General features: G+C 46.1%; 2 protein-coding genes across 11 annotated transcripts in view; one reads left to right on the forward strand and one right to left on the reverse strand.

Annotated features, from left to right (window-relative positions):
• ZNF12 (zinc finger protein 12) overlaps positions 1-15720 on the reverse strand; it is a 47419-nt gene that overhangs the window by 21916 nt on the left and 9783 nt on the right. Inside the window, exon 1 of one of the 10 annotated variants that reach the window (XM_032603945.1) lies at positions 6586-6591. The exons of the other annotated variants lie outside the window; for them this stretch is intronic. The gene's annotated coding sequence lies outside the window, so the exon portion shown is untranslated. Of the gene's footprint in view, positions 1-6585; positions 6592-15720 lie in introns of those variants that run through there. 10 annotated transcript variants of the gene reach the window in all.
• LOC116739794 (speedy protein E4-like) lies at positions 1303-6621 on the forward strand. Its single transcript, XM_032604496.1, has 5 exons — positions 1303-2840; positions 3129-3487; positions 4124-4182; positions 4666-4751; positions 6279-6621. The coding sequence occupies exons 1-5, from the start codon at positions 2644-2646 to the stop codon at positions 6619-6621; spliced, it is 1044 nt and encodes a 347-aa protein (XP_032460387.1). The 5' UTR covers positions 1303-2643.

Consider the following 15720-nt stretch of genomic DNA (forward strand, 5'->3'; position numbering starts at 1 on the left):
ATTTGACTCTACGTATGCATTGCTTGGGCTAATTAGAAATATGTAAGCGATCAAAAGACATATTAAAACTCTGGGCACATCCTGAACAACAGAGATAATTCTCATCAAAGTCCAAACAATAATTCAAAAGCAAGATTCAGAGCCAAAATGTGGAAACAACACAAGCGTACATTGACAGATGAATGGATAATGTAGTGTGTATATTCATACAACAGATATTATTCATCCACAAACAGGAAGGAAAGTTTCTAATTGATAGAAAGAGCATTTATGTATTTCTCAATGATTGTTTGACATTTCTTTGTATAAGCAGTGAAAATTTAACAATTCCACTTGTAAGAGGAAAGGTTAGTGTTTCTTTGTAGACACAGTTAAGTCTCAGCACACACGTGCACACAGAGTAAACAGAAATACCGCCCCGCTACCTCCCCCCAATCTGATCCCCCGATGAGCCCTGCTGATTCTCCCTCCAAATATATGGAACCTGTTGAGTTCACCTCATCTCCTCAGACATCGCCTTCCTGCACTACCACGCCAAATTCCTAACCATATCTGGGGCTCCCGACTTCCACTCTTGCTGAATGCCCACCCAATCCATTTCTACAGCAGCCAACATCAATTGTTTCCATTTCAGTGCAACTGGATCACGACACCTGTCATTCACTGGTTTCCCACTGCACTTGGCGTACATCTGAACTTCTTCAGACCCAGGGTTTTATTTCCTTCTCACTCACTGTGTACTGTCCACACTGGCTTTGGGGTCTGGGAAGGAAATTTTGACACAGGCTACCACACGGAGGACACTTGAAGACATTATGCTAAGTGGATAGGCCAGATACAAATGGACAAATGTTACATGATTCCACTTCGGAGAGATCCCCAGAGGGCTCAAATTCATGGAGACAGAAAGTGGAAGGGTGGGTGTCAGGGGCTGGGGGGGCATGGGGAGTCAGTGTTCAATGGGGAAAGAGTTTCAGTTTGACAGCATGAAAACATTCTGGAGACGGCTAGTGAGGATTCTTGCACAACAATGAGAATTCTTTATTTTTGTTCTTAAGATTTTTGTTTTACTTATTTTTGGCTGCGTTGGGTCTTCTTTGCTGTGCGCAGGCTTTCTCTAGTTGCAGCGAGCGGAGGCTACTCTTCGCTGCGGTGCATGGGCTTCTCATTGCGGTGGCTTCTCTCTACAGCGGAACACGGGCTCTAGGCGCACGGGCTCAGTAGTTGTGGCTCGCGGGCTGAGGAGTTATGGCTTGCGGGCTCAGTACTGGTGGCGCACGGGCTAAGGTGCTCCGCGGCATGTGGGATCTTCCCGGACCAGGGCTCGAACCCGTGTCCTCTGCATCGGCAGGTGGATACTTGACCACTGTGCCACCAGGGAAACCCAACAATGTGAATTCTTCATGTCACTCAACTGTACCCTTAAAATGGGCAAATTTCATGGAATGCAAATTTTATCACAATAAAAAAAGAGAGAAGGGCGGAGGGAGGGAGGGAGGGAGGAAATGCAAGACTCAGACCTCCAGGCGATGAGTGGAAGCATGAGTTGGGAAGTTCAGAAGAAGCTTCCAGTGACACTGCTTGATCCTGAGTGGGCTATTTTCTTCTCTGCATCTCGGCTACCGTGTACTTCCTACCCTCATAGAAAAATCACCTGTCTTGAACTGGAGATTTTCCCATTAAGGCTTTTTGTACATGTGACATTTTTATTCAGGTAGTGAAATCTCTGGGACAACAGTGATACTACATTCTCAAAATTTTGATAAGTAGACGAGAACTTCTTAATTGGAATCGAGGGGCAGGCTTTGGACAATCCATGGACTTTGTGAAATCCAAAGGTGCCCTTTGTGTGTGTCTGTGTGTGTGTGTGTCTGTAGACACCCGTTGAAGGGTGCGTGAGCACGTGTAATTCCGTATGATTTTAGCTGCTCCAAATGCCTCTTGGACTCAAAGGTGCCTGAGGGTAGTGGACGTGTGCTCCTCCACTACAGAATTCTGAACACAGTGCCAGTACACACTGAGCAGAAGAGCTTTGCAAAATTCCATGTTTTAACGTAACTTTTTAATCCAGTGAGTCAATGTACCCGGGATATTTTTTGACATCCTTATCTCACTCTTATAAGGCTGAACCGTTGCTGCTTCCCCTAAGTCTCCTCGTCCCTCTCCCCACTCTCCCACCAGCCCGTGGAAAAGGAATGGGAGGGAGGGGGAGAGTCCAGCACGGAGAGGACAGGACAGCTCACCTGCTGGGAAGCAGTAAAGCAGGGTCTGGACACCTTGAGGGGGGTTTTGGAGGACGGGCAGAGGTTGGGTCACTGGCAGGAGATACCGTTTACCCCTGATCTCTGGGACAAGTGCACACATAGGTCTGACAGTTACTTGTGATTTCCTTCAAACTGCTTGCCAGGTTGGAATGACGGATGATGACATCAGAGGCTTCCGACCTTCCTGATTGGAAGGACCAGACTCCGTGGTGCTCGGCAACAGTAGTAGACAATAGCATCTCGCCAGAGCTTCTCTCCACTGCCAGTTGCCCCGCAGCTTGGAGAAGGGACGACCACTCGTGTTTAGCCCAAGTCCAGAACAAGAGTTGGGATAAAGCAGAGTCTAGGCTTCGAGGAAGGGAAGAGTTTGGGAGACATCATGGACAATCGTCCACCGAGTTCCCAGGCTGAGGACGAGACCTGCCAGTCCAGCTCCTCAGGGTACCCCCTGGAGGTGACTGTCTATGAAGAAATCCCAGGACCGTCAGGTGAGGGAGCTGGCACGAGAAGGAATTTCAGAGGCTTGACCAGTAAGGAGGAATGGGTACAGAGGTCGGGAAAGAGCCCCCACAAAAGGTGCCTATGAAAGAAAGGAGACATTCGGAAAGCCAGGGATTGAGGGAGGAGAGCACAGGAGCTGCGGACACGGAACACCTGGGGAGCAAGAAAGACGGTTAGGAGACGAGATCCAAGGATGAGAGAAGGGAAGAGAGGAAACAAGGGGAGCGTTCTTTTTTTTTTTTTTCTCCTGGTGGGAGAAATTATCTACCATGAGAAAGAGTTTCGAGGACAGCAAGCTGGAAAAATGACAACAGGAGTCAGGGGAGGGATCGGTAGATATGGACAGAGAAAGATGGAAAGATGACTTGGGGCAAGGTCAGCGGTGTGTGAGAATGGAAAGCACGGGGGTGCTTCAGGGGGGAGGCAGAGTCGGGGTGGGGTTGGGTGGTCACCAGTGGCTGAATTCCCAAGACGAGAGCGTCATACTGTAGTCTCTTCTCCTTCGTCAGCCCCCTGGGCCGGTTGCACCTCCCCGCCTCAGCGCCCCGGCAGGAAGAGGAAGAGGTCAGTGGCGTTCCGAGCGGAGGTGGAGGGCGACCCGGCCGCTGAGGCCCAGGACACCTGGGTCGTGGAGTGGCTGATTGGGCTCAAGATGAAGCTGAAGCGACAGCGGGTGTCTTCAGTGCTGCCTGAGCACCACGAGGTCTTCAACAGGATGCTCGGTAAGGACCCGCCCCCTCGCCCAGCACCCTCCAATCCTATACTTGAACAACAAAGAAACAAATCTTCCCATGACTACACTTTTCCAGTGGAAAACAATTCCCTGCTAGTTGGTGCGCTCTCCGTCCCTGGCGGACTGTCTACGGATAAAGGATACAGGGGACACGTAAATGATGCAATAAAGGATACAGGGGACACGTAAATGATGCAGGATGAGGTTAGATTTAGAAATGATACAGGGTTAGGTTTGTTTGGCTTCAACTGTACCCCTGAGACTCTAGCTCTTACTAGCCTTTTGAATCTTACTGGTGCAGGGCGGAGGGGCGGGGGCTGACAGTCCATCTGCGCCCCAATGAGACTCTCAACTGAGAAACTGGCTGAGAGTAACTCGATGCCCTCTGCACTGATACGTGAATGCACGATGAAGGGGCATCACTCCATGTCACTGGCCCCCCTAGAAGGGGAGTCACCCCCTTTCCTCCCACAGTGAATGGTCTTCAATCCCCTCTTCCCGTCAGCTTCACCCTGGGCCACAACTTGGCATTTCCCCGGGGGGGGGGGGCGGTTCTCTCTCTTGGCCCTGCAATGCTCCCATGACAGCCCTGTTCCCACTGGCAACATCTGCCCTCTTTTCACAGAGGATCCCGTCGTTAAGAAATTCCTTGCCTGGGACAAAAGGCTGGAAGTATCTGACAAGGTAAATCACCCGCTGAGATGGATTCCAGCTCCAGCGCCTGTCCTGGGTGGGGGCACGGGGTGCTTTCTACACCCACGTTTCCAGTCCCCGCCCAACCTGATGCCTTGTTAACACTTCCCTCCAGCAGCCTCGAGGTCCCCTCTGGGATCTGAGCCCCAGGTGTGACCCTTTGGTGGTTGCTGCCTAAGTCCCCTCTCCTCTCAGCTCCTGGGGACTCGCCTTGGCTCCGGTTCATCAAACAAAATCCAGTGCCAGTGGCCCTAAGTCCACACCCTCAAACCCACAGCCTCCCATCCTTGGAGTGTTCCAAACTATGACCTTCTGTCCTCTCCCCTTCCCCAAATAATCAGGCTCACCCAAAATGGGGGGTCTCCTCTCCAAGTGGCACCACCCATTCCTCGTCCCCTGCTCCCTTCTCCCTCCCACTCTTTCTCCTCTTCCAGGAGGTGACCTCTCTCCTACGTTTTTTTCCCTTTCCATCAGTATCTCCTGTCAATGGTGATAGCTTATTTTAGCCGGGCCGGGCTCTTCCCCTGGCAATTCCAGAGAATCCATTTCTTCATAGCTCTGTGAGTACCTTGCTCCATCCCCGCCATCAGTATTCAACACCCTGGGAGGGCGGAGAGAGAGACGTGGGCCTCTGACCTTTCATCTATTTTTTTAAACCCCTTTGTACTGTTTACTCTGGTGTGAAAATGACAGGATTACGGTACAGTGGTTTCTTTTTCAAACAAAGTTATGTTTTTTATACCATTCATTGTCAAAACAAACTACCCTAATGTCAATTAAAACACTGAACGAAACAAAGCAAAACACAAAACCTTCCTAAGAGGAGAGGAAGAAAGAACTGACACCATCCTGCCCCCGAGTAAACAGACTTGAGACGTTTCCGGTTCTGATTTTCCAATCTCGGGTCTTCCCACATCAGCACCAAGTGTGATTATCTTCCGTTTCTGAGTTCCCACGACAAATGCCACAATCGGCGGGCCCTTATCACATAGCGCGGATCTGGTGTAAAATGCTCCCCACTGACGTTTCTTCCAAGTCTCCCAAGCCAGTCGGCTCTATCTGCCTGAATATCCTCCCAAAACACAGGTCTGACCGCTTCACACAATTTCATTGGCTAATGACGTGCCAAATCAAGGCCAGAGTTCTGGGTTGGAATTCAACTCCCTCTGCAATCTCCATCACACTGTCCTGATACTTTATTCCTGTGTTCCACTGTTCCTTCCAAATACCCTGCCCTCTAAGTTTCTATTGGGCTTTCTGTCCAGGTGTCTTTCCCACACATTTATCTGAAGAAAATGACCCTATGCTTAAAGTGGGTTCAAACACCAAAACCTTCACGATGCCTGATCTCCCTAACTTCTGCATCCCGGAGGCACTTGAGTTAAAATCGTATTATAACGTGATGCTTTGCATTATAGTCATTTCTTATCTCCCCCCTTCCCCTTCCCCAGTCGCACTGGACTGGACACAATGTGGAAGGCAGGTCTTGTCAAAATGTCACTGCATTCCCAAAACACTCAGCACAATTCTTTTCATTTTGCAAATGTTCGTTACTGTGAGTCTTCGAGGTCAACAGTATTGCATTTGGCTATGAGATTAAAGGTTCATTCATTCATTCATCTAATGAAACCTTATAAAGTACACCCTACATGCCGGGGAATATGAGCTGATGGGAACAGAGATTCACAAAAGGCTGTTGCATTCATGCATCAATATGAACCAAGCCCTAAATGTGTCATTTGGTTGGAGAGGGATGAATGCAGAAACAGATCAGATCAGCTCCTGCCCTCAGGAACTGTACATGTACCTACAACATAGGGAGAGAGGTGTGTGCACATAAAACAAGTTGAAGGGAACAGGGGGTTTGGATTTTGTCCTCATCCTCAAGGTGTGAGAGGCACCCTTCTGAAGGTCCTGCCTGGCGGTGCCTCCTTGATGACTGGGCGGCTCTCGGTGACGGTGACGGTGACGCTGGGCAGGGCTGGGTGGGTCGTGTGAGGATGTTCAGCCTGCCTCTTTCCTGGGAAGCTGATCTCAAGTGGAGGCCCTTCCTGTCCTGATGACAGCGGCCTGATGTCTTTCCCCAGCTATGTGGCCAGCGACATGGAAGAGGACAACCAGGCCCCCAAACAAGCCATCTTTTTGTTCCTCTATGGGAAGAACCGCTCCCAGCGTCCCTTGTTCCACAAACTGCGTTCCCAGTTCATCCGTTCCATGGGCTGGAAGACGAGGGTCACTCGGGAAGAGTGCGAGCAGGTGGGTGGGCTGTGGCGGTCTCGGGGAGGGGGAGGGCCGGAGAGGAGGGGGGGATCACGGGGAACTCGGTTTGGGACTTGGGGATGGACGAGAAAGAACCAGAGGCCGGGCTACAGGAGGCAGCGGCATCCTCATTACCAGGGGCTGTTTTTCTTTCCAGATCCAGGCTTTTGATCCAGAGCTCTGGGTGTGGGGAAGAGATCGCACCCTCTTGCCCCAGGGGCCTCAGGAGCACGCAGGCCTCAGGTCATCGGCCTGCGCAAAGGTAGGTCTGCGTGCGTCAGCAAAGGTGCCGGCAGAATGACGTGTTGTGTACTGAGGAAATCAGAGGAATCCCACTGCTGCACCCACATCACCTCTCACGCTGTGAAGGGGGCCAGATGGGCACGCAGCCACACGCCGACTCAGCGCCCAGCCACGGACAGACAGCCACACACAGACACCAGCACCGCGGGGCCCGTGGGCGCCAGACCTCGCGGAAACCACTTTGTCCCAGACGCATGAGTCTCACTGAAATCATTTCACCCAAAGCAACTGGGGTCCAAATAACAGCTTTGACGAGATGGTGATTTTCTTCCATATACTGTGTTTCCAGTTTCTTTTTCATTCATTTTTGGCCTTACATCCCTCAGGGATACGGGTTCTAGCATTTACCTACAACAAAGTAAATGTCTACAAACAGGATATTACATACAACAGCCCACACGTTCAATAAGAAAAGATGAATTATGACTGGCTTTATTTTCATCCAAATTTACTTTCAAATTGCTTATGGCCAGATGACCTGTGACTCTTTATTTCCCCTGACTCACCACTTCTGGACCAATGATTCTTCTTGTACAATTCACTTTTTCCCCTTCAAGTTTACGGTGCAGGGGGTTTATCACAACAAGTGAAGGTTAAGGAATGCCATCTTCACCATGGCTTATTACAATTGACACATTAGAATTCTAGAGGTGGGCAGAGGACTCAGCAAACATTTGGTTTAAATCTTGCAAACTAGCTGTCTTAGTCCATTCGACCTGCCCTACCTACTACAGACTGCGTGGTTCATAAACAACACACCACAGTTTCTTTTACAAGGCCAATAATCTCATTCATGAGGGCTCTACCCCATGACCTAATAACCTCCCAAAGACCCCACCTCCTAATACCAGCACCTTAGCGGTTAAGATTTGAAGATTTCAACATAACAATTTTGGGGGACACAAACATTCAGCCCGTAACACTAACCAAGGTTAGGACTGAGTATTATTTAAAAATTAGGATCCAGGGACTTCCCTGGTGGCAGAGTGGTTAAGAATCCGCCTGCCAACGCAGGGCACATGGATTCGAGACCTGGTCCGGGAAGACCCCACATGCCGCGGAGAAACTTAGCCCGTGCGCCACAACTACTGCACTTGAGCTCTAGAGCCCACGAGCCACAACTACTGAGCCTGCATTCTAGAGCCCGCAAGCCACAACTACTCAGCCTGTGCGCCTAGAGCCCATGCTCCGCAACAAGAGAAGCCAACGTCATGAGAAGAAACGGAGAGTACTCCTCGCTCACCGCAACTAGAGAAGGCCCACGTGCAGCAACGAAGACCCAATGCAGCCAAAAATAAAATAAAGGAAATAAGTAAATAAATGAAAAATTAATAATAAAATAGACATTAGGATGCAGGGTTAGCGTCAGGGTTAGGGATCCGGCATCAGGTCTCCTGGTCCACGATGTTGACTTGTCAGAGATGTCTATAGTGTGGTGCCAAGTCCAGAATTGAAGTGGTGCCAAAGGACCAAGGTGAGTTAAGACTAAAGCTGCATTCTCCAAATGCCAGCTCCCTGAGCAGAATCACCTGGGGTCTTCGCTATGAAGCAGATTGCTGGGCCTGACCTTAGGTGTATTCAGTAGTTTTTGGAGTCAGGGTCACCAGAGTCCAAGAATCACACTTGAAAACAATGAATGGCTCAGGACTGGGGTTCAGAATGGAGAATTTGAGATAAAACTGCAATCATAAAGGAGTCTCAGATCTGGTCAGAGTTGACTAAGCATGTGAAAACCTTTATATCTGCACAGTTGCCACTTTGAAATCTGACATCCTTGCTCTTTCTCTTACTTCCAGATCACAGAGCCCAGGAGAGATGAGGATGTTCAACACGAGGGCACTCCAGACAGTGATGACAGCTGTGAGGAAGGAAGGGAGAAAGCCTCTTGTGCAGATAATCGCGAAGAACCCAGCATCTTCTAGAATGAGCTGAGAAGAGTTTTCATATCATACTCCTAGGAGCGGGGCATGCTTCTAGGAGTCTGTGGCAGGACAATAAGAAAACAGGCTTTTCTCAGATTCCATCCTTTTGGAAGTCACCACCCCAATTTTCAGATCATTTCATTCAAATCTCCCCTGAGGTCCCACTGGAGGTCCCATTTTTTATACACTTGTTTGCCCCGGTCTAGAAGCATTTGAAGGTGGAGTGTAGGGGCTCAGAATAGGATAGAAAAAGTTTAAAATATATAATGAGAGCCATAGGGTCATGACTGATGACTTAACTTTCACAGGCTTATTTTGAAAATGTCACCTATAAAATTATTGTATTTTTATATTTATATATTTATTTTAAATAGTTTTGAAATAGTCTTCATTTTGAAACACCTTGTTCCTCCAAACCTTTTGTGATGAGTATTACAGCTGTTGTATATTTACACATATATACAATTTTATTCACATTTTCAAGAGAGATTTTTATTTTTATCTATTATATAATATACCTTTTATATATTACATAATATTCCCATTCTACTTATAGCTAGGTGGGTATTTCCTCCCAAATTTTGTAAGCATAAATTTTATTTTTTTAGTTCTCATTATTGAATTGTGGGAATTCAGTCGTAATTTTTTAACTTGTCTCAACGTGTTTGTATGTTATTTTAGATTATTAAAGAGCACCGTGCAATGCAGCTTTTTGGAAAATACAATAAAGATGAAAGTCTTCCCACAGTCATGATGTGCGTGGTCATTACCAGTCAGCTTCGCCTCTTTGCTGTCCAGCGAGGTGTCGCTTAATGGTGTTGTGATTACCCAACCACATTTCTTGACTCTGAAAAAGATTCCTGAATTATTTTTCATGTAGAGAAAACTACAGAAGATGAGGCACATCTTGCATCATTCAGGACTCCTATACTGAGAGACAAGTCTTGGGTAAATGGAAAGATAGCTTTATTGAGGAAGCCGGCAGTCCAGGGGAGAAGGTGGACTCATGTCCCGAAGAACCAACTGTCCCCTCCTGAGGTTTTGCTTGAGGACTATACAGGGAAAAGAGAAAGTGGCTACATGTTGAAGAGAGGATTACAGGATGCGTGATCAGCTCACGCACATTCTCCTGATTGGTTGGTGGTGAGGTCACGGGGACCCAACATCATCAGCCTTCTGGTTCCAACTGGTCTGGGGTCTACGTGCTTGTGGGCAGCATGCAGTTAACTTCTTCCACCTTCTGGGGGTTTCAGTCTCTGCCAAGCTGTTCGAAGGGCATGGCTCAGAATATTACCCGATAGCCCTTGAGGAGGAACTAAAGGTCCTTGACTTTGTTTAACGGCTAAAGTATGATTATTTTGTCTTTGCTGTTTTTCTGGCCACGACACGCAGCTTGCAGGATCTTAGTTCTCTGACCAGGGATCAAAAACAGGCCTTAGTGGAAACGCAGAGTCCTAACACCTGAAATGCCAGGGAATTCCTGACACTACACTTAAAAAACAAACAAAAAAAAAACAGACCAAAAGGAACACAGTTTTAAGAAAGGTTAACTTTCTCAGAAATTTTGTTGTGCATTTTTTTTAAATACATGTATCAAGTTATTTATTTATTTTTGTCTGCACTGGGTCTTCGTTGTTGTACGTGCGCTTTCTCTAGTTGGCGGGATCGGGGACGACTCTTCCTTGTGCAACATCAGCTTCGCAATACGGTGGCTTCTCTTGTTGCGGAGCATGGGCTCTAGGCACGTGGGTTCCAGTAGCTGTGGCTCGCGGCCTCTAGAGGTTTCTTTATTTTCTATTTTTTGCAAGCATTCATCAAATGTTTATGGCTTGAATGAATGACAAATAATTTCTTCCAACAATCTTCACACTGCTTAAACTATGACAATATTTAGCATCTCAAATTTCATATGACCTTACTCTCTCCGTGCTCTAGTTTCTAAAAGCATGTGGGATCTTCCCGGACCAGGGCTCGAACCCGTGTGCCCTGTGCTGGCAGGCGGATTCTTAACCACTGCACCGCCAGGGAAGTCCCTGTGCATTTAGTTTCAAAACATAATAAGGCCGGATGAATTCAGAACTAGGGGCAGAAAGCTCTTCCAGTGAGACACAGAAGCTCTGCTGTTTAGGCAGATTTAGAGAACGACTTTCCAACCACTTATTAAAGAGACCAACACTGCACTAGAAACAGTTATCATTTTACAGAGAGAAAACCAAACTCCAGCTTTGCATCGATATAACATTTGAAACTCAGAGAACCAGAAGCTCTTTTTTGAAAACCTCTGGAATAAACATCAAAACTGAGCCACCTTCGGCCCACACAAATGAAATTCCCTTTCCACCCATCTCCTGCAACTTTCTATATTCACTGAGGTTGTGTCCTTTACTATCCTCTTTCTGGTACTGGAACAATCAGTCATTTCACTTTAGGACAAACTATTTTTGTTCCTGTTAATAAAAAACTATATCTCATTATCTTGCATACAAAGTCGTACCTCTCGGCTGCTGGAACCAAGCAGGACCCTGCAGGGCCCTTCCATGTCCCCTGCCTCTTGTTTGTAAAACAGCTGCAGTCTCCCAGGCCTCCCCTGAGTCACAAAAGAACAGGTTCAAGCAGTTAATCATTAGGACAAAGCACTCACAGATGTTTAGTTCCTCCCGAACGACATAAGTGACAGTGTCAGAGACACACTCCTAACTCGTTTTGCAGATACTAAAACCACTACAAGAGGAGAGAGCTAACTGTATGATCACCAGACTGCAGCTATGACGTAAGCTGCTCCGTCTTGAGCAGACCTGAACCAATGGCTTGCACAATTCCAGGAACTGGCCTCAAGGAAATGCAAACAAACCAACACTGGAGTTGAACATTAACTGTGCCTGAAACAATCAACATGACACTGACCACACCACTGCATGACCAATTTCAAGATCATGGTCAGAGCTGACTGTGCTACTCTGCATGTAGCCCTAACCCGCACAGCCCAGAGACTTCCCGTCTTTTCCCTATAAACCCCTTTTCCCTCTAATTGGCAACTGGGAGATGGTTTTGGGGACACTAGTCCACCATCTTCCCAGGTTGCCAGCTTCCTGAATAAAGCATCTTTCTTCTTCCACCAACCCTTGTCTCTGGAACACTGACCTCTGAGCGATGAGCAGCTGAACCTGAGTTCTGTTCCAGCCGATAACATGACTATTGGTCAAGTCTCATTCACATTATATTAATGATAACTTTGAACCAAAGTTACTTCCATTTCACAAAGAAAACTAGCAGTGAATAATAGACAACTGCCCATCACACATCAGCATTTTAGGCTAGGAGAGCTCATGAACACACAGAGCACAACTTTACATAGCCACAAACATCCCTTACACGACTTCTCCAAGGGGCAGAGACAAACACATTCATTAACACACCCACAGACACAGCCTCTAGGGAACAAACAAAAATATGCAGCAAGAGCATAGAACTGGAGATTACGCTTAGTAATCAATGTTTCGGGTTTCTGTCTTGCTCAGAAATGACCTCGGTATCCAATGATTATCCAGTAAGTAACACAATTTAATATCAGTTCAAGGCTTTACGTAAACTAAAGAATTTATCGACAAGCTAACACAGTACAAAACACAGTTACTGCTGAAAGAAAGTTTGTCGGAATACTAATTAAATGCGGTAAAACACAAATGTACATTTTTCATAGCCTTAAATGTTAAGTAGAAGTAATGTTAGCTTATTTGATGGGCACACCTATATAAATTTAGGAAGAACACTCCCAAGTAGAATTTTTTTAAATGTATGCCTAATACCGATAATTAAGATAGGAGTAAATATTTATTAAACCAAAAATATTAAATATTAGCTTCATTTGTCAAAGATTTACCTAAATTATGTAAACGTGAAGTCTTTCAACTTCTGAGTTGATTTTTTTTTCGGCTGCACACAGAGGCTTGCTGGATCTTAGTTCCCTGACAGAACCCGGTTCCTGGCAGTGAAAGCACCGAGTCCTACCACTGGGCGGCCAGGGAATTCCCTGACTTGATTTCTATAAGAATACTTTCCTAGCACATTTAACGTGTGACAAGTTCTAATTGCTTTCTCTCTGAGAATTTTAGGGATATATAATTTTTAGAAGCACATTTGTATCTTTGTAGGCCAATCAGGACAGAAACCCTTTAATTTAAGAGACTCTACAATCTACTTTAATAGATCCAGAAGTAGGAAAACATTACATACTCACGCTGTCAGAGGTAAAGACCTTTCTGAATTACAGACACACAGACATACAGAGAATGGGAATTTTACCTTCAGTTCTCAAGTCTTAGACATGGGTCAGGAATAAACACTCACCAGTTTAGCTATTAAAGAGCCGTTCTCCTCCCATTGGGTAAGAGATTCTCAATTGATTTGAGCTTGTCCAAGTAGACAAACAGAAAAGACTAAGAAAAGACTAGCAAACCAGATCCTCTGTTACCTCTCACCTAACTGAGATTAGTTCTGTAGAAACTTAATCCCTTTGGAGAGACCATCAAAAGTCTTCAAACAACAGAGCCAAACTCAGAATCCCTGCTGCTCCAAATGGGGAACCACTCAGCTGTAATCCGAAAACAATGCAGAAACACAAAAGTAATACAAGGCGAAACTAAAGAAACAGAAAGTGCGCCAAGTTCAATGGCAGCTTGGGTTCACCCCTGGGAGAGGAGACAACATGTACCTGGGCTTCACTGGCTCATGAAATACACCACTTGTTGCTGGGCTTTTACAGATTTGTTTACGTGTAATTGATACACAAAACCCAGCCCGTGTTTAATTTGTATAACTCGATGAGTCTGGACATACGTACACACCTGTGATACCACCACCACCATCACGGTAATATACTCATCACTTCCAAAAGATTCCTTCTATCCCTTTGTGTGTGTGTGTGTGTGTGTGTGTGTGTGTGTGTGTGTTAGAAAGACTTAACACAGCACCAGGTACATGAAAAGGTGCTCAACGTCACTAATCATCCGGGAAATGCAGATCAAAATCATAATGAGATATTACCTCACATCTGTTAGAATGCCCACCATTTTTTATTTTTTTTAAAGATAAGAGTTGTCAAGGTTGCAGAGAAATCGTAACCCTTGCATATTGTAGGCAGGAATGTAACATCGTGCAGGCACTGTGGAAAACAGTATGGAGTTTTCTCAAAATCCTTTAAATAAAATTTCCATATGATCCAGCAATCCCACTTCTGGGTATACAGGCCCAGCTCAGAGACACTGCAGCTTCGGTTCCAGAACACTGCAATGAAGCGAATACCGCCATAAAGCGAGTCACATGAATTCTTTGGTGCACCCCTGCATGAAAAACTTATGTTTACACTATACTGTAGTCTGTTAAGTGTGCGATAGCCTTGTGTCTAAAAAAACAATGTACATACCTTTATTGAAATATACTTTAGGGAAGAGAAATATAGATCAATGGAACAGGATAGATAGCCCAGAGATAAACCCACGCACATATGGTCACCTTATCTTCGATGAAGGAGGCAAGAATATACAACGGAAAAAAGACAGCCTCTTCAATAAGTGGGGCTGGGATAACTGCACAGCTACCTGTAAAAGAATGAAATGAGAACACTACCTAACACCATAACATAAAAATAAACTCAAAATAGATTAAAGACCTAAATGTAAGGCCAGACACTGTCAAACTCTTAGAGGAAAACATAGGCAGAACACTCTATGACATAAACCACAGCAAGATCCTTTTTGACCCACCTCTTAGAAAAATGGAAATAAACAAATGGGACCAAATGAAACTTAAAAGCTTTTCCACAGGAAACCATAAACAACAACAAAAAAACAACCCTCAGAGTGCGAGAAAATATTTGTAAACGAAGCAACTGACAAAGGATTAATCTCCAAAATATACAGGCGGCTCACGCAGCTCAATATCAAAAAAACAAACAACCCAAAAATGGACACAAGACCTAAATGGACATTTCTCCAAAGAAGATATAAGATTGCCAACAAACACACGAAAGGATGCTCAACGACAGTAATCGTTAGAGAAAGGCAAACCAAACTACAGTGAGGTATCACCTCACACCACTCAGGATGGCCATCATCAAAAAATCTACAAACAATAACTGCTGGAGGGGGTGTGGAGAAAAGGGAACCATCCTCCTGCACGCTGCTGGGAATGTACATTTAAACAGCCACTACGGAGGACAGTACGGAGGTTCCTTCAAAAACTAAAAATAGGGCTTCCCTGGTGGCGCAGTGGTTAAGAATCCTCCGCCCAATGCATGGGACACGGGTTCGAGCCCTGGTCCGGGAACATCCCACATGCGCAGGGCAACTAAGCCCGTGTGCCACAACTACTGAGCCTGCGCTCTAGAACCCGCGAGCCACACCCTCTGAGCCCGCGTGCCACAACTACTGAAGCCCGCACGCCTAGAGCCAGCACTCCGCAACTAGAGAAGCCACCGCAAGAGGAGCCCGTGCACCGCACACTGAAGCGCCTGCTCGCTGCAACTAGAGAAAGCCCACGCACAGCAGCGAAGACCCAACGCAGCCAAAAAGCATGAATAAATAAAAACACGTAAATTTATACAAAACAAAACACCAACTACACACAGAACTAACATATGATCCTCTAATCTCACTACTGGGCACGTATGCTGAGAAAACCATAATTCAAAAAGAGACACGTAGCACAATGTGCACTGCAGCACTATTTACAATAGCCAGGACATGGAAGCAACTTAAGTGTCCACTGACAGATGAATGGATAAAGAAGATGTGGCACATATATACCATGGAATATGACTCAGCCATAAAAGGAAACGAAATCGAACTATTTGTAGTGAGGTGGATGGACCTAGAGTCTGTGAAACAGAGTGAAGTCAGTTAGAAAGAGAAAAACAAATACCGTCTGCTAACACATATTTATGGAACCGAAAGAAAAAAAAAGGGGTTCTGATGAACCTAGTGGCAGGACAGGAATAAAGACGCAGACGCAGAGAATGCACTTGAGGACACGGGGCGGGAGGGAAGGG

Source organism: Phocoena sinus, chromosome 15 (assembly GCF_008692025.1).
Source record: "Phocoena sinus isolate mPhoSin1 chromosome 15, mPhoSin1.pri, whole genome shotgun sequence".
Classification (NCBI taxonomy): domain Eukaryota; kingdom Metazoa; phylum Chordata; class Mammalia; order Artiodactyla; family Phocoenidae; genus Phocoena; species Phocoena sinus.